Source organism: Globicephala melas, chromosome 4, assembly GCF_963455315.2.
Source record: "Globicephala melas chromosome 4, mGloMel1.2, whole genome shotgun sequence".
NCBI classification, from domain to species: domain Eukaryota; kingdom Metazoa; phylum Chordata; class Mammalia; order Artiodactyla; family Delphinidae; genus Globicephala; species Globicephala melas.
The window spans coordinates 66043417-66068781 of NC_083317.1; the positions used below are offsets into that span (position 1 = coordinate 66043417).

Below are 25365 nucleotides of genomic sequence, written 5' to 3' on the forward strand. Positions count from 1 at the left end.
TAGCAGTTGCCTTTCCCCATGCTATGCATGTCAAGTCAACCCAACTAGAAAAATCCAACAGAAGTGGTAGGAACAGATGATATGAAATGCATGTGTGATTTGAAAGAACATGAGTTGAAGCCAGCATCACCACTATCACCCTTCTGCAAAAAGATCTTTCAGAAAAGTTTTCTAGAACTCCAGCTCCCTCCGTCTCCCCTTGGCCTGGATTTGAGTCCTGGCTCAACCACTTACAACCCAAATGGCCTTGGGCTAGTTATTCAACCTTCCCGCACCTGTTTTCTCATCTGTAAAATGGGAACGAGGAGCCCTCCTTCACTGGGATATTATGGGGATCAGATGTTGAACTTGTAAAATATTACCTCATTTCAGGTTATCAAAATATGAAGGATTTACAGATATTATACTTTAAGGTCATGGGCTATTATTAGGAAAGAATCCTAGAATCTGGGTTTCATGCTTTGAAATCTTTTGAACAAATAGGTGCTTTTCCTATTTTTAATTCTTACCAGTATACTGGAACCACACCAGAAGTTTCTTAGGGGTTAATTTTTATTAATATTTACTCTGGAATAATACCAGAAAAGGAGAGGAACGTGCTTACATTTGTAACAATTAGAGTTCTTTACATGAAATAGCACTGGTTATCTTAAAATCAGAACTAAAGCTATTTTAGACCTATGGTTAAATAGAACATTAAAGTAATTCCTTAAGAAAATTAAACATTAAAACATCACCCATGACACTCAGAAACAACTTTGGTCTGATGTGATCATTTATTTTAAAATTACATTCTTCCATTCCTTGCAATTTCTGGCCAAAAACAGTAACTACTTGATCCGATATCATAACGTTCACAGAAGAGACCAGGACAGAATCCCTATTTTGCTTTTTACTTCACATCGACTTTGACACTGGTGGCTCCTTTGCAGGTAGGAAGGGGTTCAAAGCTCTTCTCTTATCCAGCCTTCCCTCGTGGACCTCTCCCTTACCCGCTCACTCCACTCACCTAAGCAGCTTGTTGTTCCCCTGGTCTGCATAGGTAGTGATGTTGATGGCGGTTTCATTTTGCTCCACAAATTTCAAAAATTCGCTGGAGTCCAAGCGAGAGTCACCATTATCAAAGTTCTAGAAAGGGGACAAAGTGATCTTTCAGGAATGTTTTGTAAAACCCCAGCTCTATCATTCCCCCATTCAGCTTGACCCATCTCTGGTTCATCTTGTTCTTGACACTGTCCAACCCTGCTCTGCCCTTTGAGCAAAAAAGGTTCAAAGCCCTGGGGCACCCAGAGAAGGAAGGCACCTGTGCCCCAAGATGAGAGAGTCAAAGTGTCTGGGCAGAGGTCACTGAGGGCCTTTCAATCCTAGACCCTGCTCAGGATGGCAGCCTGAACCTAGGCCTGCAGTGTCCAAGGAGCCTGGGGGTGCTTAAGAGGTCTCTGTAGCCGCATCCCTGACCCTGTTCCAGACATTCTTGACTTCACTCCACCACTCCATGTTCTCAAACCCTAATGATCATGGAAGAAACTTGTGAATCAGAATCTGTGTCGGAGCCCAGGATGTGTATTTCTAACAAGCTGCTTGGGAACAATGGTGCAGGTGACCCTCAGAGCTCACTTTGGGAATCACAGGACCATTTCTTGCTGCTTGAATTCCAGCCTCCCTGGCCTGCTCTCAGTGCTTACTTCTCACACTGGTACACCTAGCTGAACTCATCAGTGAGAAGTCAAAGGCAAAGGCCGCTGCATGTTATTTGCATTGATAACCTCCCCTTGGAGGTGGTGCAAGCCCCCTACCCCTCCACCCTATGCTGCAGGCTACACTGTAGATGGTGCAGCCTGTCCTCATGACCCAGCTCACACCCCATGAGCACAAGGCAAGGGTGTAGTGAGCTCAGTACTGTCCTCCCTTTGGCAAGATGCTAAACTGAGACCTTAGCCATCTGGGACAATTCAGGATGCCCAGGCCCCAGCCGCAGGAGGAGGGTGGCAATTTCAAGGCTCTGATCAAAGTCCAAGTTGGATAACTGCTGCTCTCCTAAATAGTTCTAGTGGAAAAAAATTTTTTTTCAAAATTCTTTCCCTAGGCTGCCTCATATTGCTACCCTGGGAAATAGTCTGCACCCCCATGTTACTTTCAAAGTGGCTCCCAGGCGGTGGAAGGGATTCTGGAAGAAAAGTCTGACCAGGTGGAAGGGAAAGATACAGCTACTGACTGACTCTCCTTGCATGACTCATGTGTCATGTGCATTCTACACTAAGGTTGTAAATCTTTCCGTGGTATGTATGACGGGTACGTATAAAACAACCCTGTAGGCCTTTGCTTAATCCCTAGTTATCATTCTCATCCTAATTCCTAGGAAAAGGTCTCAGATCTCTGGTCACTATACTTATACCCTGGCTCCAATTTCAGCCCTGGCCACCAGGAATTCAGGGTGTGTGTGTGTGTGACACGGTCATAAAAGGCTCTTTCTACCCGGTCTTCCCCTCTTCACTCTGTTACGCTTTTGTCTAAAAATTGTGACTGAAACACCAGTTGAGATGAGAGTCTGATTCTGGTCTTATCCAAATTCCGATTAGATTTGTTTTGCAACTGATTCTGATGTAAGGAATGCCGACTGGGCTAGAGGGCAATTCACTGGTTCAGAAACAGTCTCTGTGAGATACTGATCTCTCAGCAACAGGCAGCTGTCTGCCTAGTGGGAAGAAGCCTCCCTTTGAAGATTGCACCGTATGGTTCTTTGATAATCATCAACAAGTAGATAGTGAAAACCCTGTTTTCTCGGAAGACACTGGGAAGAGTGAGCATTTGTTTGTCAGTCAGGAGTAAGCTTTCTTGGTTAGCATGAGAATGCCCTACAGAAAAGCTACTTTCTCAAGTGGCCTTGCAGTGTTTAGATGGGAGCCTATTAGAGAGAGTTACTGCCAGAGGAGGTGGAGATGTGTGGAGGGGGTGTGTGGCCCTGGTCCTTGAGAATCAAATTAACAGCACCTGCCAGTGATGCCCACGGCAGGGTACCATCAAGGGGCCACCAGAACGGTTACAAGGTCCCAGGAGGTCTCCTGGAAAGAGCATCCTGGGCCCCACGGCTCCTAGGCTATAATGACCACGGCAAAGTCACTGCTCACGACCGACCCAGCAGGTGCTGTTCACTTGGCTTTGGAAAAATCATTTTCTTTTAAGTAACCTTCTGCTCCTGTCTGACTCTCCTGGCTCCTTTCTGTAGACAAGGAAACACCCCTGCCCCCAGGGCTCTCTAATGTGGGAGTAGTTGAGAGAGAAGACAGAGTGAGAGGCTGTGCTTTCTCTTCTCAAACACTTGGAATCCAGAGAGATTTACTTTCTGTCACAGAGAGAAACTTCTACCTAAGGACGGTAACGCAAATGAAGTCCTAAATGACCAATATCCTACTTCAACCCAACCTGGTATGTTTCCATCTGTGGGGTCCATGATGCCAGTTAGAAAGAGGAAGCCACAGACTAGGCAGGTGTTGACCACATTCAGTGGCCACAGAGGTGCCAAGAAGTCCCTTGTGTGTGTGTGCGTTGCCCCCGAGTCCGGGCTGGCTAGGCCTGCAACACACCCTGGGGGCATGTGAGGGCGTCCGTCTGGGGATGAGCCTCCAAGGGCACCTACCCAGAGATGTGTGTGTCTGTAAGTGAGGGGGTCTTTTGTGCAGGTGTGGGAATGCGGGCACCTGAACGTGTGTGTAGGATGTGTCTCTGTGTGGCATGCACATCTCTGTATGTGGTGTATGTACGTCTGTGTTTCTGTGTGTGTTATGTTTATGAGTGTGATGTACCTATGTGTGCGATTATGTCCTTATCAGTCAGCAGGAAGAGCGCCATTAACTGCTTCTTCCAGCAACTGTCTCAAGCTCTCTGAAAGATCTCCACATCATGGCAGCCTTACTCATTGCTAAATACTATCCCCTCCCTCGTTTTCCTCTTTGAAAGCAGCATCTTTCCTCCCTCCAACTGGAACGATCTGTTTCTTCAGCTAAACACAATGGGAATAGCAATATCTAGGTTCATGAAGAATTCTGGACCCATGAAACACCAGTCCATTGACTCTCCTCAGATGAAGAGAAACTCTGCAGGCCATGGATGGTCAAGTTAAAGACTTAGAAAAGGGCTTCCCTGGTGGCGCAGTGGTTGAGAGTCCGCCTGCCGATGCAGGGGACATGGGTTTGTGCCCCGGTCCGGGAAGATGCCACATGCCTCGGAGCGGCTGGGCCCGTGGGCCATGGCCGCTGGGGCTGCGCGTCCGGGGCCTGTGCTCCGCAACAGGAGGGGCCACGGCAGTGAGAGGCCCGCGTACCGCAAAAAAAAAAAAAAAAAGACTTAGAGAAAAGCCAAACTGGGTGGGAAAGAGGCTGAAGTGGCCTGGGTCTGGGTATTGGCAGGCAGCTCTACAAGGTGTCATATGGAGGATGGGGATACAGCCTGGCCATATTTTTCATGGACAGGCTCTCCAAGACCTTTGTGGCTTTAATTGCCCAAAGGGAGCAGCCCATGTGTGTTAGATCCCAAAGGCTGGACTCCTGGAGTCCCACTGTCTGTCACAGCTTCATGGAATGATCTGTGAAGAAACTCAGGGACTCTAGGCAGGTTTATGTTTCCTTGTGGTCTGGGAAGATGTGATCAGGTAATGGAAGAGGAAGACTCCCTTTCTCCGGGCTGAACAGTCTTTGACTCCAACTCTGGTTTACCTTAAAGTACTTGTCTAGGATTTCACTGTAGTTGCTGCCTTTAGAGAACCAGCCATCTGGGATGATCTCCGCTTCCAGCCACTGGATAATGCGACGCCGGAGTTCATCGCGGTTGGACTGATAGCAAACGACTGCAGGAAAGGGGAGAGAGGTCAGCCGAGCAGTGAGGACCCCAATGTCACCCAGCACCGCGTACATGGGGACTCAGTGCCCAGGAGTCTGCATGTGTCATCTCACTGAATTCTCACAGCAATCCAGGGAAACAGGATCATCACACACATGTACAGAGGGGTCAGCCCAGGGTACACACTAGAAAGTATCTAACCCAGGATTCAAGCTCATGTCTAAAAATATAAAGTTTGAGAATGTTGAAACAGAGATTATGTTGCTAAGGCGAGAAAAAAGAAAGAAAAATAAAGGACATTTTCATTAACTTTAGGAAGCTGAGGGGAAAAAAAATCAATCAATCAATAGAACAGCTCTCTTGGCTCAAAAATGAGCTGAAATAATAAACGAATAAGTGAAAACATTACAATTCTTTATGCACTGGATTTCTGATTCTTTCTATATAGCTTTTCGTCTCTCTCACTTAAAAACTTCTCCCACTTAAAATTTTATACTTTATTATGAACAACAGAAAATGAGGCCAAGGAAGGGCATGTTGAAGCCCTGCTCTGGAGAGCTGTTCATTGTAAGCCACATGGCAACAACAGGTGGGGCTGAGAGTCCAGTGGATGGGGAAGCAGAGAAGGGAAAGCCTTGGCAAAAGGGAATTCCTGGAGGCAACACATGTTGGGATGTGAAAAGGGCACTGAGCCAGGGAAATGAAACTATGGGCACTTTCCCCCACTCTGCCACTTCCTAGCTGTGTGACTCAGGGAAATTCACTTAACTTCTCTGAGCCTAGATTTCCTCATCTATAAGGTAATTATAGTAAAAGCTACTTCACAAGGTTATTGTGAGGATCTAAGGAAAAGTGTATGCTAAAGGAGTCTGGTAACTATAAACCATGAGGAAATTTTAAATTTGTATTCATAGAAAACCATGGAAAGAGTCTCACTGTCGTTTCCAATCACCCCTTTCAAAACGAGTTGTCCTATCTGATTCTCCTTGTTCTGTGACACCCGCAGGTCTCACAGAGCACTGAAGGAGGGACTTGGTGGCTTTCCCATCCTTGCAGTTCAATCATTACTCAGCAAAAATGGAAAACACAGCCAACATTCTGACCCAACCAGCTGCTTCCCGTGACAAGCACAAAAAAATGCAGTTGTGCAGCTTTTGTGAGCTATGTTGAGGAGTGACTAGTTCTGGGTCACAAGTTCTGACACACTGAAGATCTTGTGAGCTTTGGCAGGGATTGTGGAACATGGGATTTCCTCCCTAAGATGCACACCGTAGAAAAAACAGGCACTCACCTGGGCTGGCAGATGGACTTACAGATTTCTTCTCTGCAAGACAAAAGGAGAAAATGCATAATGCAAAGTGAAGAAAAAAGAAATTTCTGTGTATTGCTAGGATTAAAACTGCCCACATTAAGGGAGCCACTTATATCTTTCCATCACTTCGTCTTGAGTCCTTATATCCTCTCCTTCCAGGTCCCACGTTTGGGGATCTTTGCTTCCCTGCTTTGTTTGACATTTTGAGGCCACTGAGTTACCCTCCTGATCTCACACCTCCTACTGTTAGCTTGCGGGGGGCGCGGTGCTGCTGGGAGTTTGAGAATTCATACAGAATCATTATGGACAAAGAAATGGAGACCAACATGTGGGAAACAGCTTCTTATTTCTCCAAGGAAGTTCAAGGCTGGCCAGGCGGCTGGTGTCTAGGTAGCAACAAGCTTGGGACCCCTTCCCTCTTACCATAATAGCAATGGTTTGAGTGTGAATTAGAGGAAGTATAATATTATCAGGGCTGAGAGGTGCCCAAATTTAAAAAGCATAGGATATGTGAAATTTATCTGCTTTCTAAAAAGGTACAGAATTCAGTTAAATGCTACCATATTATTGACTGTTGATGTGGTTCCCCACCCACTATCCATCTCCAGACAGCACTGAAAGCCACATTGGGAATCTGATGCAGGAAGCACAGGGCAGAGGCCTGGGCCACCCAGGGCAAACCCAGCAGGCTCATGAGCACCAAGGGGATGCCTCTCCAAGCAACTGGGTGGTCTCCACAGCTTTGGGCCCTATGCTCAGGGTGGAAAGGACTCCAGGGGGCCACACTGCTCCGTTCCATGGCTCCCCAGCTGGAGCTGTGATGTGGTGATGAGAGCACTCTTTACCTTTGCAGTGTCCATCGTAATCGACCTGGATTTTGGATCCAGTAAGGCAGGCATCTCTATGCAGCTCGCAGTGGTTGAGGTAGGTCTTGCTGTTGCTGCCACACACAGGCCTCTTGTGAGGTTTGCATTGCTGAAACAGACCGCGGAGGACGTTGGTGCAGTTAGGGCTGAGTTTGTGTGTGTGCACGTGCACACACACACACACACGCACACGCACACAGAGCCATCTTGTGAGGGGAGTCCCCACCAGCAGAGATGCCTTCTATCCTGCCAGGGCAACAGGGAGCCTCAGCTCTGGCATCAGTGACCTTACCCCACTCATTGTTAGAGGGACCACATCACCTTGCAGCCCCTCGTGGTGCTCTGTGCTGATCCTGGCCCAGGGTCATCTCTTCTACTCAATGAAAAGAAATAAATCCCCCCTACTCCAACCCTATCAAATTAGCAGGAAGGGCATTTTATTCGAAGTCAGGAATCTGGATTATCTATCACTTTATCACTTTGTAGAAAGTCAATCAATGTCTCTGGATGATCTAAGATCCCTTAAAATTCCAACATTCTTTTTGTTTTTTTGCGGCACGCGGGCCTCTCACTGTTGTGGTCTCTCCCGTTGCGGAGCACAGGCTCCGGACGCGCAGGCTCAGTGACCATGGCTCACGGGCCCAGCCGCTCCGCGGCATGTGGGATCTTCCCGGACCGGAGCATGAACCCGTGTCTCCTGCATCGGCAGGCGGACTCTCAACCACTGCGCCACCAGGGAAGCCCTAAATTCCAACATTCCACGACACAAAACAGCCAGAGCTGGGAATGTGGAGAGACTGAAAGACAGGCACATACAGCTCCCTACCCCCCATCACCCCAATTCTTCACTTATTCCAGGGTCTAGCTACAAGAATCTTTGCTCTCTGGCTTTATTTAGTATTTTGTTTTTCTCCTAATCTCACAACAGTTGCTGTGAGGCAGGGGCAGGGGGTGCCTGGGTCTTTGTGAAGTACTACACAGTAAATGAACTAAGGTTCACTTGGCAACCTGATTCTACTTTGGCTATACTATATAAAGTGCCATTGTGACAGGCAAGCTCAGTTTCTTTAGACTTCATGATTTTTTTTTAGTTTCTTTTAAATTTATTTAATTTAATTTATTTATTTATTATTTTTGGCTGTGCACGGGCTTTCTCTAGTTGCAGCAAGCGGGGGCTACTCTTTGTTGCGGTGCGTGGGCGGTGGCTTCTCCTGTTGCGGAGCACGGGCTCTAGGCGGGCGGGCTTCAGTAGTTGTGGCACGTGAGCCCAGTAGTTGTGATTCGTGGGCTCTAGAGTGCAGGCTCAGTAGCTGTCGTACACGAGCTTAGCTGCTCCGCGGCATGTGGGAGCTTCCCGGACCAGGGCTCAAACCCGTGTCCCCTGCATTGGCAGGAGGGAAGCCTGAGACTTCCATGGTTTTTGAAAGGGGTAAGGGGGGAGCAAGTTCTGCTCAGACCTAACAAAGGCACTAAAGTAAAAATGAGCAGCTGTGGTAAAAGAACACAGAACCCTGGAACTGGAAAGTAGCCCAACCTTTCCAACTTATAGACCAGAAAACCAAAGCCCAGAAAGACAAACTTCTTTTAACCAATACTTACCACTGGGTTCTTACCATGTGCTGGCCCTGAGCAAAGCGAAACATGGTCTGTCTTTATGGCATCCAGTGGCAACTAATTTGTTTAAAATCACACAATGATATATGGCCGAGCTGAGGCTAGACACCAGGTTTCTGGACCCTAAATGGCCACGTAGTGGCCAGGAACACCACTAGTGAGGACATCCCAGAGTCCCCAGCAGATTTGGTTTGCAGGTTTCTGAGTTGGGGACTTCCTTTCTGGGACAATGGGTCAGGATCTTTCAACAGGGCACTAAGGTGGGTGTATTTACGTGTAGAATTACAGATGAATTTCCAGTCTTGGGTTCATTTGACAGAAAGGGGAAAAAAGGGCACACATCCAGGTTATTTATGTTTGCCAAGAGCAAGAATCCTGCCTACAAAAGAAGTATTTCTTAAAAGGTCACTTTGTTTTTTAAACTTCATTAAAAACAAAACCAAACCTGAGAAATCTGCATTCCATCTAGTATTTTAAAATATGCATATCCTTTGACCTAGCATGCCCCAGTGGGACTCTTTATCCTACAGAGATAAAGCCAGCAGCATGTAAGAACATTTGTAGAAAGATGTCATTGTTTGTAGTGGCAAACAATCCATGAAACAACCTCAATGTCCATCTTCTATAGGAAAATGATTACATAAATCTGGTTCCTGTACATCACTAAATATTGAGCTATTAAAAAATGAGTTAGAACTATATATGCTGACCTAGAGGGTTGTTGTTATATATTAATGAGTATAAGATACAAGTTGCATATACCTAGATCTGTCTATATTACGATCCCATTTTTGTATAAAATAGGGGGAAACCCTATATGTTTATAGCTGCATAGAAAAAAAACCCGTGTGGAACACCTAACTGTTTATACTGGTTATTTCAGACTAATGGGATTTGAGGGTTATGGGGAAGATTATTATATTTATGTTTGCATAAATGTCTGTACTACTTGACTTATAAAAAGCAATTGTTAATTTTGTAATTTAAAACTCTTCTAAAGCTAAACATTTTTTAAAAGGAAAAATATCCCTACATTCACATCTGATTTTTAACTTCTGAGATAAAAATTTCACTTCTCTCAGATAGACAAGGTGTGCTTTTATAAAGATGATGAAATCGTTGGCACTGCTCTGCAGACTGGTAGCTCCAGCGAGATAACCACACTCTGGCTCCCACCCTCGGGACTTACCTCGATGCAGAGGCAGGTGGGCTCTCCCTTCTCTGTGACTGCACATTCCCGGCCGGCTCCACAAAACACATTGGCACAGATCTTGGATTTGCTCCTTGGTTCCTCCTAAAACACAAAATCATCAAGGAAACCCTTGTGTCAGTGAGATGAGCCCATCTCCGGATGAGCCAATGGTGGTGATTATGTCTCAGCCTCGGGCCGTGGCCTAGAGTCGAGGCTCATGGTGCTGAAGGGTCCTAAACAGCCAGAAGTTCTCCCCAACAGCCAGCATCAGTCTTGCTGGCACTGCTCCCTCTCAGGCCCAGCTCCCTATGAATCTCTAAGATTGTTTCTCAAAGAGCAAGAGCTTCTTTCTTGCAGGCTTCCTTTCTTCTAAAACGTTTATTGAGCACCCATTAAATGCCAATACTAGGCTAAGGACTGGAGATAAAAAGGCATAGTCCCTGTCCTCAAGAAGCTCCATGGCTATCCAAGGAAACAGACTAAAGAGACCTCTAGAAAGCAATGAGCAAGTGTTAACAACAGGAAGGTGAGACTCAAACAAGACTTTCTGAAGGTAAGATGCCTTAACTGACTCCTACAGGATGAGAAGAGCAAGCTAGGCAGAAGTGGAAATGCTTGAGAGAAATACAGATATCTGAAGGACCAAAATCTCACTGAGCAGTGTTCAAGGCACTGCCATCTCAAAAGGCAAAAGAAGGATGGTTAAACCATTGGAAACATGGATCTGCCATTATTCGACATGGTCTTATGCAGCCCCTGCCCATATCTGCCTCTGGCTTCAAGACCAAGAGGGCCAAAGAATCACGTGACAGACAGACCTGTTCTCAAACCACTTGTGGTCAGACATTCGTGTTCAGACATGTGCAGCAAAACTGACAAGGCAGGGAATGGTCCCAGTCTGTGCCACTGACAATGTGGGTGTTCACAGGCACTAATCTGTCAGTGACACAGTCCTTCCCTCCTATTAATTGGTGGCAGAAAGCTAGTCCCACCTCATCTGCCACTCAGGTCAGCAGTAGTGGAGGCTGAACGAAGGAGAATGTGATTTCTTGAGCCCTTTTCTTGACTGCATGGGTAGGCAGTCACCAGTGCCTCCAGGCTTCTGCCCACTGGGGTAGCATTGGCCGTGGAAGAACCAACAAAGATGGCAGAGGCTGGGATGGGGTCGTGGGACTGGCTATAGTAAAGCTGGGGGATGGAACCTAAGATTCCATCCTTCAGGCCGTGTCTGCCGTGTCATGCAGAAAACTCACACCCGCAAAGCTTGTAACTGTAAAATTCTTATAGTCGGTAAATGTTTTACATCCAAGAAAAGGTCAAAGAAAGCAATAAACAAAGTGGATGTTGAGGGCTGAGAGGGTATGTCCAATACAAGTTGGTCTGCTGCCACCCGGAGGCTGCTTTGCAAACTCTAGGTTATTTTCTCTCTGAGCCAGCTTGCCCGTCATGCAGGGCTCCCATTGGTCTAGAAACCCTTGCCATGCTCGCATTTCATTGGTTCACAAGCTGTTGCTAAACCCATTCTCTTTTGGATGTTGCTAAGGCGAATTCAATAAAGCTGGCAGGGAGCAAAGAAAGAGGAAGTAATTCCCAGCAGGCTGGGGGTACTGGAGAGCTGTTGTTTCCTAAACCAGGAGTGGAGATAAAATCTAGTATATTCTCCAGGCAGGGCCCTCTTGGAAACTCCCTGGGAATGGCAAGCAGCTCTAAAAATGAAGAGGAAAAGGCTATTGCTGACCAGTGTAAAAAAAAATCTCACATAAGACTACCTTCTCCTCTCCCCCTTCGTGAAACAACATGCTGAGGGCTACAGACAAATATATACCCCCAGTGAGTGTGTCACGTGAGTTAAAGATACACTACTGCATAAAAAAGCATGCTCAGACATATGCCTACACTCAAAGACACACCAGCAGACAGTCCCACAAGCCTTTACCACTTACTAGCTGTATGTCCATAATTAGTCACTTCAATTCTCTGAGCCTTGCTTTCTTCATCTGTAAAATAGGGGTAAATACCTGCCCTACCTTGTGAAGATGAAATGAGATAATATATTTGGAACTGCATCATAAACTGTAAAGCAAGCTGCTTGCTAAGTATTATTCATTTTAATGATTATAGAGTTTCCTGAAGAATAACCTGTGGCATTTACAGAGCCTATTTTCATCTTATGTTTGTTTTTAGTGAGTATTAAAAATAAAAGCTTTTACTGATAGGTCAAACTCAACCCAAGTCATTTTTCAGAAATAATTCTCAAAAACCCATTTAAAGAAACAGATACCCTTTACATAAAATATAATGACTAATAATTGAATAGTACTACTAAAATTTACAAAGCGTTTTCATACATACAATTTCATCTTACTGTGGACAGCCCTGCAAAAACATGTGTATTATTAACCACATTTTATAGATGAGGAAACAAAATGGGAAGGTCGAGTGACTTGCCCAAGGTCCCACAGCTAAAAATGAGGAGCTAGGATTCCAACCCAGATCTTCAGACAATAGGTGACTAAGCTCCTATTTCTAAATGCCTGGCGCCCTGCTAAGTGAATTTCATTTTACAGGATCTTATTTAAGCTCTACGACAACACCATAAATCAGACATCATAACTATCCCCATTTTATAGATGAGGGAACTAAGCCTTAAGAGCTGAAATAAGTAGAAAGTGGCAGAGCTAGGGTTCTACCCAACCAAAGGGAAAACTATTCTTTTATATTTGATTTATTTTCATATCTATAAGATTGAAAATTAAAAAAATTATGATGGGGATTTGATTTGCATAATTAGCAAATGTCAGGAGAAAGTGCTTAAGGTTATGACAGAGTTAGATTTGATGTCCACCTCCCACCTCTGCTCCTTACTTGCCATGGTTGTGGGCAAGGTACTCTCTTTAAACCTCAGTTTCTAGTGTGTAAAATGGGAACACTAATCCCTATGAGGACTGTGGGAGGCTTATATGAGATGTACTGCATGCAGCACAGTGCCTGCCACACAACAGGAAGCGGCCGTTATTACAGAGGGCAACTGATTTTCATACAATTTTCCCACCGTGATGCTGTCATCACCTTGGGCTGTCAAGTCCCCAACCATCCTTCCTTACACTGAATGATAATACTAAGAGCAGCACTGACCGAATGGAAAAAACCAAGAGCCTAACAACCCTGTTATCGTGTCTGAAGACCACAGAGAAATGCTAGCTAAACAGCATTCCTCTTTGCAGGTGGCACATCTGTCAATAGGGGGCAATCTCTCTCTTTGTCTTACGGAGCTTGGAGCTGCAATGCAGAAGCGCAGCTTTGGCTTCAGCAGCTCCTCCCAGCTCCGTCCTCCCAATCGAGATGTGACAAAGCAGGGTGGGAGAATGGGCGGGTGCCCTGAGGGCATCAGGACACCAAGAACCAGGGATTTGCTGACTTGGGAAAAAACATCTAACCTGAAGCCCTCACAGCACACCAGCCCCCTATTCTGCTCATTCACAGGCATGCTGTCAAGTAGAAATCAATAAGGCAGAAAATTTTCTTTGTGTCATTGAAAGCCCTTCTCCAAGCCCTATGTTTTCTGGGAGCAGGGATGTCAGGAGCATCCCTGAGGCTCCTGAGAAGTTCCTCAGAGGGGTAGGTGCTCTTACCCGTCTGCTGAGTGACTGATTCTGAGTGAGGGAGAACATCTTGAGAGGGGATAAACATGGCAGGAACATGCTCAAGGTACAGGACAATGGCTGCCTGGTGTGTGAATGCAGGAAGAGAGAGATGAGGTGGGGCTCGCAGGTGGCAGGGGGCGGGTCAGGCCAGGTGATCCAAGGGGCTCTCCATGGATCTGATGCACAGTGAAGACCCTGGGAAGTTTGGGACGGGGCAGGTGACATGATGAAGGTGGTGCTTTCGAATATTGTGTCTGGTCCCTTCCAGCTTGGAAATACCGACTCAAAGTGCAGGGCAGCCTGGAGAGAGGCTGGAGACAAAAACCTGCCAGGTGTAAGGCCGCAATCTTGTGGGGGGTGACCAGGGCCTAGGGCTAGTATTAATCAGGGCACCTACAACTGAGTGAGGCTCTTCACAGATCTCTTTGTCCTCACAACGTCTGTGTAGGTTTCCATATTTTTAGTTCCATGTAACAGATAGGGAGGAATTATAAGATTCAGAAAAGCTCTGTGATGTGCAGAGTCCACATAACTCGCGAGAGCTGCGTCAGAACTGGAACACATCAGCCTGACCCCAGAGTCTTGATAATCCCTTATGGGGAACAGTCAAATGAGCTGCAGGGAGAGGGTACAGCTACAAGGGCTGGTACAGGGAGGAGTCACAGGCGCAGTGCAGTTCTCACAATGGAAAGAAAATTGTCTGCTTTACTACCATAACAATTTTAGGAATTAGGTCCCAAAGCTGTATGAGAATTTCATCTACGTAGAGATAACGACGTTGGCATCTGAATATTCTCTGGGAGCATGAGGTCGCAGGTATATGAACCGGTTGTCTGAATATACCTGTGTGACTGAGTGGAGAGAGGGAATGTGTTCTGGAAGTGAGGCCACCATGATATATTGAGAAAAATCAACAAAATACTTGCTCCCTATGGAGAAACATCAAGTTTCTAGCTTTATCCTTCTACATCCTCTCCTTGACTTGCTTTTATGTTGCTTTCATTATGTGTCGCAAGCCATGCTCTGGGGGTTTGGTCTCATGTTCATCTGCACACTTCAAATTCTCCTTGGTAAAAGATGACCGGGAACATTGCTGACTTTTACCAGGGAAAAACGTCCTCTCTGAGCCACTGCATGGTGATAATGATACTTTCTGTTTGAACAGCAATTTTGACGAGTCTGTAATTTTTACTGTTACTTTTATTTTCAAAACCTTTTAGGATAGGCAGGCAGGGGTTACTTCTAAGCCCCCTCCAGATGTAACATCCTGTGATAAAGAAGAAATGGAGGCTCACAGCTGTATTGACTGTTCCAAGACTTCATGGGTACAGACCTGGGTCCTGGCCCAAGGTCTCCAGACTTTATTTCCAGTCCTCTTTCCACTAAACCACTTTGCCTCTCTACAAATCAGAGCTAGAAAAGGTATTGTCTTGGATCCAAGGTCTAAAAAAAAAAAACAAAACAGAAATTATCTTTGCTCTTGAAAAAGATCCTTTGCAAGCCATGGGAAAACCAGTTATCTGCAAAACCACCAGTAGAGGTGACAGGGTGTCTGAGTCTCTGGGCTGACCAGCACTAAGCCTGAACATAAAATATGCTTTGAATGTTTAAAAGAAGTCTTCTGAAGTAAAACAATTTCTGGAAGAACAGTGTGCTTTGGCAGGGGAGGAAGCTTATAAGCAAAGCCATAAAACTGTCAGCTTAATATACCATCATCATTTCACTAATGTGAACTGGGTTGGCGCTGTCCCCTCCATCCCTTTTCTCCTTCCCAACTTTCTTTTTGAAAAAAACAGCCCTACATATGCCAAGGTGGAATTTTGGCTCCCCTTGCCACTATTCTGTGACAGAGCGGCTTTGCTGACATGAGAAAGGCGCTCCTTGCTTTGCCAGAATTAGTCATGGAAACTTCACAGGAACACCAGGGCCCCTCAGATATGCTGAGCACCAGAGCTGGGGACAAAGGAATTCACAGAACTGGGGAGAGCAGGAGACCTGGGTGGGGCACAGGCTGGGACGGCCGTTCTGGAACGGAACCCAGCAGCACAGGCTTGAGAAAGCCAGGAAGAAAGCAAGGCCACTTCAGGATCCTGAAATATGGCTGGAGCATCATGTGACCTTGCTCAATTCTCTGATTCTTTTTCTCTGAAGAGTTGTGTTGCTACGTCCTACATATTCCAGGAAAGAGGAGGAAGGAGTGACTTCTAGCAGTTGCTCTGATGCACTTGGCAACAGGCACTGTGTTTGTCCCTCCCTCGTGGGTGCTCACAGCCAATCCCTCATCTTAAGGTTTAGGCACCAGGGCCAGACCCAGGTTTTGTGGGGCCTGAAGCTTAACAAGTTGAGGGGCCCCCCCTTAAGAAAAAGCATACACCACTATGACTGCAAAATTGGGCACAGGGCTTTGGAAGTGGGCCTTACAAGTAAAAGGACCGAAAATGAAGCTTAATTAGCTTCTCAGTCAATCTGACTCACCATAAACAAGAAGGCTTTGAGGTCTTTAGTCTGTCAGTCAGAGCCCTATTTAATATTTTATGCACACGAAGTGTATCTCAAGTAGACTAAACGCCTGCACATTTTGGCTTCCCATAGACTCACCACATTGTCTTGCCAGAGAAAAATGCTCAGTAAACGTTTTTTACATTAAATGTCATTTGGGGTTCTTCAGGTTGGTGTCAGTGTCAGTGGCCAGCGACAATGCACTCAGGATGTTTGGGGTAAGGCATGGCTAAGCTTCATGATATCAAAATAAGGGCTGCAACACCCCCAAGAGGATTAGCCTTAAGATAAAAAAATAAAACACCTCTATTATGGATCTGTCATTCAAGAATTATCTATTTTTTCATTGTATTAATTTCTATGTTCAGCCTCTATCATAGCTTACAGGATAGCACATTTTCTACTCATTATGTGGTAATGTGTGCCTGGAAATGCCTACTTTCAAATTTCAAATGGGACAAAGCTGTTTACCTTAACCACTGTCTTTGTTATTTTACAGATCCTGTCACATTCTCCTAAGTGCTGGCCCTGTCACACAAGGAACTACACTGCCATCTTCATATGGAAGCCCTTTCACCTTCCCAGCTGCTCATCTGCCGTCTCTGGAATGCCTCCCCCTCCGTATGTTAGGACTTTTTTGAGGTGGCCCAGATACAGCATGGCAGACTGGATGCTTGGTTTCTATATAATGGTAAGTTCAGTTTTCTGCAATGGTCTTGTCCAGTCATAGCATAAACAAATAGTGGCATTTAGTAAGCACAGAGTTAGCAATATGTTAGGCCCTTTCACATGGACTGAAAATAATCTCACAAGGGTCTATGAGGGTGGAGTATTCATCCCTGTTGGCAGTGAGGAGGCTGTAACTCTGAGCTGTGTGTGAGGTAGGTAGGCATTTCTGCTCCCATGCCTTCAGGTCATGGTCCACAGCAATGAGCTGGGTGTCTTCCTGTGGAGTGCCATGCTATCTCCCCAACTCAGGCACATGCAGTGACGCCACTCTGACGGGCTATTGGGCTCCCCACTATCTGTCAATAGTCTTCAGAGTGACCCCTGGGAATTCCCAAGATAGAGTGGCAGTCTTCCTAAAGGGTGCTTTTTGTAAGTTCCCTGGTTTCACAATTTCACCCTTCAGTTTCATCAGAACCCTCAATGGAAACTTTTAAGCCAGACCACTCTCCACCCTGAATTAGTCTGTTGGGTGTGAGCATGGTATTCATTTTCTGTTTTCCAACCATCTGCCTGAGACTTGTCCATTTTAAAGGACAAAGTAGAGGGTACGGATAGTCCTCTAGTCTTCTTCAGTGAAAGCCAAAGCAAGGAGTTTAAACCTCTCAGAAAGCGTATTTGATAATGCCTATAACAACAAACAAGAAGGATAACAGGGGCTTCCCTGGTGGCGCAGTGGTTAAGATTCTGCCTGCCAATGCAGGGGACACGGGTTCGAGCCCTGGTCTGGGAAGATCCCACATGCCGTGGAGCAACTAAGCCCGTGCACCATAACTACTGAGCCTGCACTCTAGAGCCCGTGAGCCACGACTAATGAGCCCGCGTGCTACAACTACTGAAGCCTGCGTGCCTAGAGCCTGTGCTGTGCAATAAGAGAAGCCACCGCAATAAGAAGCCCATGCACTGCAACGAAGAGTAGCCCCTGCTCGCCGCACCTAGAGAAAGCCTGCGCACAGCAACGAAGACCCAACACAGCCAAAAATAAATAAATAAAATAAATAAATTTATTTTTTTAAAAAAGAAAAAAGGATAACAGCCTGTGACCAGCATGGTACAAGTCCTGTGGCATATACTCTAAAAGAGTACAGGATGTGGCCTCTGCCTTCACAGAAGTTTCTAACATAGTCCAGGAGATGAAACTAACACACACAGACCAATGCAGTCCTGAAGTCAATGGGGCTGACCTTAGGAGATGGGTTTCACGGACGAGGTGGGACTCGTCCCGAAGAATGGTAGGATCTGGACAGAAAATCTGTAAGTTTCTGAGCAGGAGGGTTTTTTTTTTTTTTTTTTGGCGGTACACGGGCCTCTCACTGTTGTGGCCTCTCCCGTTGCGGAGCATAGGCTCCGGACGCGCAGGCTCAGCAGCCATGGCTCACGGGCCCAGCCACTCCACGGCATGTGGATCTTCCCGGACCAGGGCTCGAACCCGTGTCCCCTACATCGGCAGGCGGACTCTCAACCACTGCGCCACCAGGGAAGCCCTAGCAGGAGGGTTTTAAGAACAGTTGGGTGGTGGCATGTGGGAAGAAATAGGTCAGGAGGAATTGGGGGCACAAGGAAACCAGCTAGAAAGAGTCTGGGGTGATAAGTCTCATGGAAGGTAGTGACATGGATTCAGAGAAAGGAAGAAATCAAAGAGCAATCTCTAAAGAACAAGGGGATCTGGCAACATACCAGACAGAAGAGAGGAAGGAGAAAATCCAGGGAGCTGCCAAGATCTTTGGCTTTGAAGGCCTGGAAGGCTGCTGGTGTGTCTGTCAGAGTGGAGCCCTGGGAAGGGGCTGAATGAAAGAGGGGCAGGCAATGATGAGTCAGTTATGGACATTAGTCTAAAGGGACAGTAAAACATCCCACTAAGTTGAAAATAAAGGATTGGAGGTGCACATCTGGACATCATGTGTAGATGATGAGAACAAATGAGCTCAGGAGGAAAGGGTGGGAATCGAGGGCTGAGGGCAACTGAGACAAAGGGACAAGATGAGCACAGACAGCAGCAGAAAGGAAGGCAGGTTGCCCATGGGGTCCTTGTGCAAATCAGAAAAAGTGTCTTCCCCTTTGGGCAGATGCAACACCGGGCCAGGTTACAGGGCTTGGCAAGCAGAGTGCAGGTTGGATTTCAGCCCCCCTCACCTCCTTGTGCAGTGAAAAGCCTGCACAACTGTATGAGGGCTGTGAAGGCAGACCAGCCAAGAAAGCAGAGTAGGCACATTCAGAAAACCGGGAGCAAAACCAGGAAGTCTAGAGAGCTCCTAGAAATGGAAGATGAATGGCACTGCATGCGAAATGCTTTGGCAAACATTGGGAAGTAGGCAAAAAAAAAAAAACCCACAAAGAACTTTTAAACCTCTGCTAAAACCTGAATCAGTAACCCAGGTGTCAGACCAGGCAGAGGCAGTGAGGTCCTATGTAAAGAGAATTGGTGCAAGAGCCTGGAGAGAGGCCTTGGACATGTCTCTGCTTCTAACACACTGTGTGACTTAGGGCAAGGTGCTTGACCTCTCTGGGCCTCAGATTCCCCATCTATAAAATGTAAGTGTTGTTGATGATGCCAAAGTCCCTTAAACTGTTAGAATTCTCTTACCTAGGAAGCACAGGAATTTACCGTTTCAGATGTTCCTGAATATCAAACTTTAATCTCCCAAGGAAACTAACCTAAACTAAACTAAAGATGTTGGTTATGTATAGACCCTCTTGAGGGTGTTTCACGGTTTTTGCTGGGCTTTGGTGGGGGAATTAAAGTTGGATTTCATAGTCAAAGGATTTTCGTAAGCAATGCTTTTTCATTCCCTCCTGGATCATGGCAGAGGAAATCAGGGGAGCAGTAATGGGACCCCAACTGAGTGGCCTGATTTCACTCTTAACTGGTTGGAGCCCTCTACTCCCCTAGAATGCCATTAATAACATTTTTATTCTATTTGTGTTTGCCTTGCAAGAAAAAAAAAGGAAGAAAAGAAGGGAGAGAATGGCTAAAGGAAATTCACATGAGATTCACAATTCTTCATTCCTGCCAAGAACCTGTCACTGAAGTATGTCTGGGACTGCCAGGACTTACATTTACTCAGCATTCATGCTCTAATTATTTCCACATGTAGTTCAAGGAAAATGGTTGATTAAAGGTTAAAAAAAAAAAAAAACCCCACACACCTAAGTCCCAATTCCCTCAACTAAAGAAGGGAGACAGCTCTAGGGCAGCTGTGGAAGAGTTCTGAGAGCCAGTTTTAGAAGTGTCCCCTGCAGTGCTGGCCACATCTGGACCAACATCCCCACACATTCCCGGCACTCCTTCCCGAGCAAGCCAACCCTCCACCTCCCCAGGCTTCCCAAGCCCTGAACAAAAGAGAATTCACATTCTTTGGACTTCTGAGTGGAATATAGGATTTATTCCCCTGCTATGGTGGAAGGCAGAAGAGACATGAATACAGGCTAAGAGCTACAAGTTCTCCTCACCAGCCCTTTTGGCCTGGGCTCTTCTCAATTTAGGTAGCTCCTGATATCACATAACTCCTAAGGAAGGAATCCAATGTGGCAGAGAACTTGGGTACCTTCCCTGAACTGGGGGATAACCATTTGTGGCTCCTTTCCATCATCCCAGTTTGCACATGGTTCTCCCTAAAACTGAAAGGCAATCCACTACTCTCCAAGGTGGTTCACATGATCTGGCACCAATGCCAACACTGTCACCTACTTGGCCACATTTAACCAGGTCTTTGGCACGTGGCTCAGTCTTCTTCCTCTCTTCTGGGTGACTTCATTGTTTACTTGGCCTTCTCACCTCCAGGAATCCTCATTTCTCAGGTCCTCTGGCTATAGGCACTTCAGGAGGTGTCTGTGAGTAGAGCAGGTGGCCAAAGCAGACTAAAATAAAGGGTATGACGCAACTGAGGTACTACGTTTGAAAAGAAAACTCATTACCCTTTGAAAATGTCAGCACCATGAGGTATTGTTATCTGCTTCTTTAACCTTCAGATGGGCAAAGAATGTCCCACAGGACCAGCTAAAAAAATAATGTCACCGGGCTTCCCTGGTGGCGCAGTGGTTGAGAGTCCGCCTGCCGATGTAGGGGACACGGGTTCGTGCCCCGGTCCGGGAGGATCCCACATGCCGTGGAGCGGCTGGGCCCGTGAGCCATGGCCGCTGAGCCTGTGCGTCCAGAGCCTGTGCTCCGCAACGGGAGAGGCCACAACAGTGAGAGGGGAAGTCTGATTTATCGTCTGGATTGCCCCAATTCTTCCTGTCCTTCAAAGCTTAGCTCAAGCTACACCACCCCATCCTCAGTGGCTTTTTCCTTTTGATTGGTATGAATTCCTCCTTCCTTCTCTGAACGTTCATTCCTCTCTGTATGAACTCCTTTTGATCACTTTTAAAAACTTTTAATTGTGCAGATTTTGTCTTCCCAGCTGAACTCTAAGTTCCTAAAGGACAAGGATTATGTTTTAGAGTTCTGTCACAGGTCCTGGCATAGCACCCTGTGACACTCAGTCAACCTTCGTTGAAAGTATGAAAGGGGGACTGAATCCCACTGCCCTAAGGACTTGGAGCAGGGGCAGAAAGCCAGCCCCTGTGCCAGCTTCCCTCCTGGGGCTGCCCCCTTCCAGGACCAGTCTTTTTGGGGAAATAGGATCAAGACCCAACTCTTCCATCAGGCCATAAATATTTAGCTTGGAATTTCACTAATTAGAGATTGCCTTAGACCCACAGAAAGACATTGGGGTGCGTGTGTATGTGTGTTTTGATAAAGTGGACAGGAGAACAATGGAGGACTGAAATGACTTTCAGACATGTCCTTGTTCACGATTAATGTATAACCTAGCTGATAAGCTGAGGGAATGAGAATTTGGTGGAGGGAGGGAGGGTGGAAGATGAGGTGATGCGGGAATATGAGGTCCTCAGGGAGGGCAAAATTGGGTGGGACTTCAGAGTGTAGCGTACAGGCCACCCAAGAGCAGCCCAACAAGGTGGCCTATAAAAGGGAGAAGTGGACATGAAGAGAAGCACGTGAGAAGAGGCCAAGAGAAATTGTGCAAATGGGCTTGTTATCAAGGCAGCTGTTTTGTGTTACCTCTTCTCAGGAACCCCACCCGACACTGCCCTATGAGGTAGAAGGAAGGCAAGATGGTCAGTCTTCCTACATGAGAAAAAGAGGCTTCTTGCCTTGTTCTACCCCTCCTCCAGTCTGAGAATCTCTCTAGCCACTCCCCTCTGGCTCATCCACTAGGCTGACCTTGCAGTGGGCTGGAATACACTGAAATGAGTTGCCAGGGCAGGGCAAAGACTTAGCTGTGACCGAGTGATTTATTTCCCCTGGTGCTTGGGGAAAAGGAATTGTGATGTCCAACCAAGAGCTGAGACCATTTGACAGAATGGAGCGGGCAAGAGGGTGGGGGGAAAGCCAAGAAGGCAGGGTTGACTGGAACAAAATAGAACAGAGAGACCCAGAGACCCAGCATAGCAGAGCAGCCTAAGTCTCCTCTTTAAAGACATAGACAAAGCCCTGGGAATCTTTTGGGGTAGTGTAGCTGAAAAGCATCTGTCAAGTTTGCAGCATCCTGGCAATTATTCGCCAGCCCAGGGAATGCAGAAGGGGTTAAAACCCAGCAAGAAACTCTGGACTAAATGAAGTCTCCATATGTGTGGCTCGGTATGGTTCTAGGAGAAATAGACAGATGTAATTAGAAGTGCTCAGACATTGTGTTGTCATGGCAACTGCCAGACAGGGGCAGGGGGAGGGGGGCACTGGGGGGGAAGTAGGGGGAAAACCTGGAGTCTGAGGAATACAATCTTCCAACGAAATGCCAGAGGCAGGTGGCGGTCATCACCCTCAGGCTCCACAAGCAGGGTCTATTTCTCTAGCCTACCCACTCCCAGACTCTTGAGGACTCTCCCTACCCAGTTCCTCCTCACTTCCCACCGGCCGGGTACATACCCAGAGCAATTCCACATGCAAATGAAGGGCTACATTCAGATGGCATCCAAAGGAAGTTGATTCTTGGGGAAGAGTTTGTGCAGGTGATATTGTTCTCTGGGTGGTCTCTGGCCCCAGGAGCTTTCTGGATCTGAGTCTGAGGACCAGTGAAGGAAGCTGCAGGCTTAATTTATATATCACTATGGAGCCTAGCTCCTCTATGAGGGGGATGCTGGATGAGTGCTGAGGGCAAGTAGGGGTATGTGAGCTTGAGTGGGGGAACACGTGCTCATAGTAGGACTATGATACATTTTATCAGCCAAACTGGGACATTTTTGAGAGTAAAAGGGGGAACTTTCAAATAGATTACTTGGACAACAGGCATAAACTGTGACACATGGTCACCTTAATTATTAGGCTGCCCAAGTGGAAAATGCTTATTTTCATTTTATAATGTGGGAATTCTTACCTGGTGTCTATGAGACCCTAGAAACCCAGCTACAGATTTTGGTATTCGGTTTTCCTAGGGCATAACCTAGGAAAGATGAAAAACCCAAAGAAAGTACTCTTTTGGGCCTGAGCTGCCTCTTGTAGCTTTAATCTCCCTTGATTCAACTGCCACATGAGGATATTCATGGGGTTCTGCTGCTGCAAAGCTGGGGAACCTGGGCAGATGAGACCATTCTTACTTCAAAATCTTTGTCATTACAAATCCTTCTAACTACTTCTCTAAAGAGACAATCATTAAGTTCACGCATCGTTGCCAAAGGGAGACGGTCCTAATGAATTTACGGCAATAATGTGGTCAATGGAGTGGGATCATTCCACAGCAGTGAGACCTAATAAATCTCCCCCTGAAGAGGGGAGGTTTCCAAAGGTGCATTCTTAAATATTCCTTAACAACAGAACCAAAAGCAGTGGCTCAGGGATCCTCTGGTCACAAAACCCAGCAAAAGGTCAGACTCTCCCAGGCAACCAGCAGAAATGACTGTATTTTAGGTATAATACAGCCAGCCTAGAAATTATGAGCATGTGGTCCAGCCACAACCTCAGTTACAAAATTGTAGGATGTTTAAATGGTAAGGCCACCCAGGGTGCATCCCCTAGTATTTTCTCAGGGACTCTGGAAATCACAGCCATCTGGTCAGAGTTCCTGGCAGTTACTTAGCAATCATGGCTGGTCGCAGCCCTCTCCTCTCAACCCTGGTTCAAGGTTGGCAGCCACTGGGGCCAATGTGCCTTATTTACCTGGACCTATACCCCGACAGGTTCTGGAAAATGGGGCTCAAAATCTCTGAGCTTAATGTAGAGCTTCCCCAAGATTTTTGGGTGGCAATTATGACCCTTAATCATCAATTAACACTGCTGCTCTCTGCTGGGCAGGAGTGTCAGGAAATTCCAGCACCCACTGCATGTTTCCTGGGTTTTAATAGTCCAGTTTAGAGGAATGTTAATCTTTCTGGAATGAATTAAGAATTACATAAAATCAATCCTTTTGAAAAAAGCTACACTCCAAACACAATTTAATCTGCACTTCCTTATCATTGTCCAGAGTGGAACTGGACAAAACCTATTTTGGAGAAAGTCAGCAAAATATGGAATAATCAAGCAACAAAATACCAAACATCATGCTAGATGCTAGGGACTCAAGGAACAATAAAGCATAGTCCACGTCCCTAAGCTGGTGACAGTTCAGATGAGAAGATGGAATTTTAAATAACAGAACAACACAATCTAATAAGAGCTAAGTCAAGACAATGTGTGGCTAAATGCAACATATGGTTAGGTGACAACTGTCTAGAGCAGTGCTGTCCAACAGAAATATAACACCAGGCTCATAAATGAGTTAAAATTTTCTAGTAGCCATATTTTAAAAAGCCAAATGAAACAGATAAAATTATTTTAATAATTTGTTTTATTAAGCCAATATAGCCAAAAGTTTACCATTTCAGCATGTAATAATTATTAATGAGACATTTTACACTCCTTTTTTTCATACTAAATCTTTGAAATCCGGCATGTATTTTATACTTACAGCACATCTTAATGGGACTGGCCACATTTCAAGTGCTCAAGAGCCAACCTGTGGCTAGTGCTTTTCCTACTGAACAGCACAGTTCTAAACAGTAAGTTCTGAGTTCTGACATTACTGAGAGCTGAATCAAGGAGGAGAGTTTAGATAGAGAGATTAAGACTTTAACTGGGAATGTTTTAGAAGTGGTGTATATTACAGAAGTCAACAGATATTATCTGATCCCGCAGGGAAGGCAGCATGCTGGGCTGCGTCTGAGACCAGGAAACTGAAAGAGTACCTAGTCCTTTGAAAATGGACAGGCATCCTGGGCGCTTAAGCCTAATCCTGACTCAGCTTTCAATGCCTGTGGACAAGGCACTTCACCCTTCTGGTCTCCTCTATAAGGAAGATAAAATGTTTGCTACCTCCTATTTTAGGACTGTATGGCTTATCTCATGAAACAGTGTTAAAGGGCTAATTAAACCACATATTTTGAGCCTTCTCTTAACTACTTAAATACGTTTTTTTTTTTTTTTTTTTTTTTGCATAGAAGTCCATGGACAACTTTCACAATGAGGTGGATATTTCTCAAAACTCTTCTTTTCATTTTTCTGCTCTACTGATATATTTACTCTGTTGCCGTCAGCTTTCAATAATATCACACACACACACACACACACATACACACACACACACACACTTTTAGTGCCTTGAGATTAAAGTCAATGAAAACATGCGCATTCTATTCTTCTTGAGA

At 46.0% G+C, this 25365-nt stretch overlaps 1 protein-coding gene across 1 annotated transcript in view; it reads right to left on the reverse strand.

The window, feature by feature from the left end:
• The window catches only part of FSTL1 (follistatin like 1), a 51017-nt gene that overhangs the window by 7896 nt on the left and 17756 nt on the right, over positions 1–25365 (reverse strand). Inside the window, exons 3-7 of the mRNA XM_030857699.2 lie at positions 9818–9922; positions 6994–7123; positions 6128–6160; positions 4713–4843; positions 1010–1128 (exon numbers count right to left, since the gene is read on the reverse strand). Of these exons, the coding sequence (XP_030713559.1) occupies positions 1010–1128; positions 4713–4843; positions 6128–6160; positions 6994–7123; positions 9818–9922 (518 nt within the window). The remainder of the gene's footprint in view (positions 1–1009; positions 1129–4712; positions 4844–6127; positions 6161–6993; positions 7124–9817; positions 9923–25365) is intronic.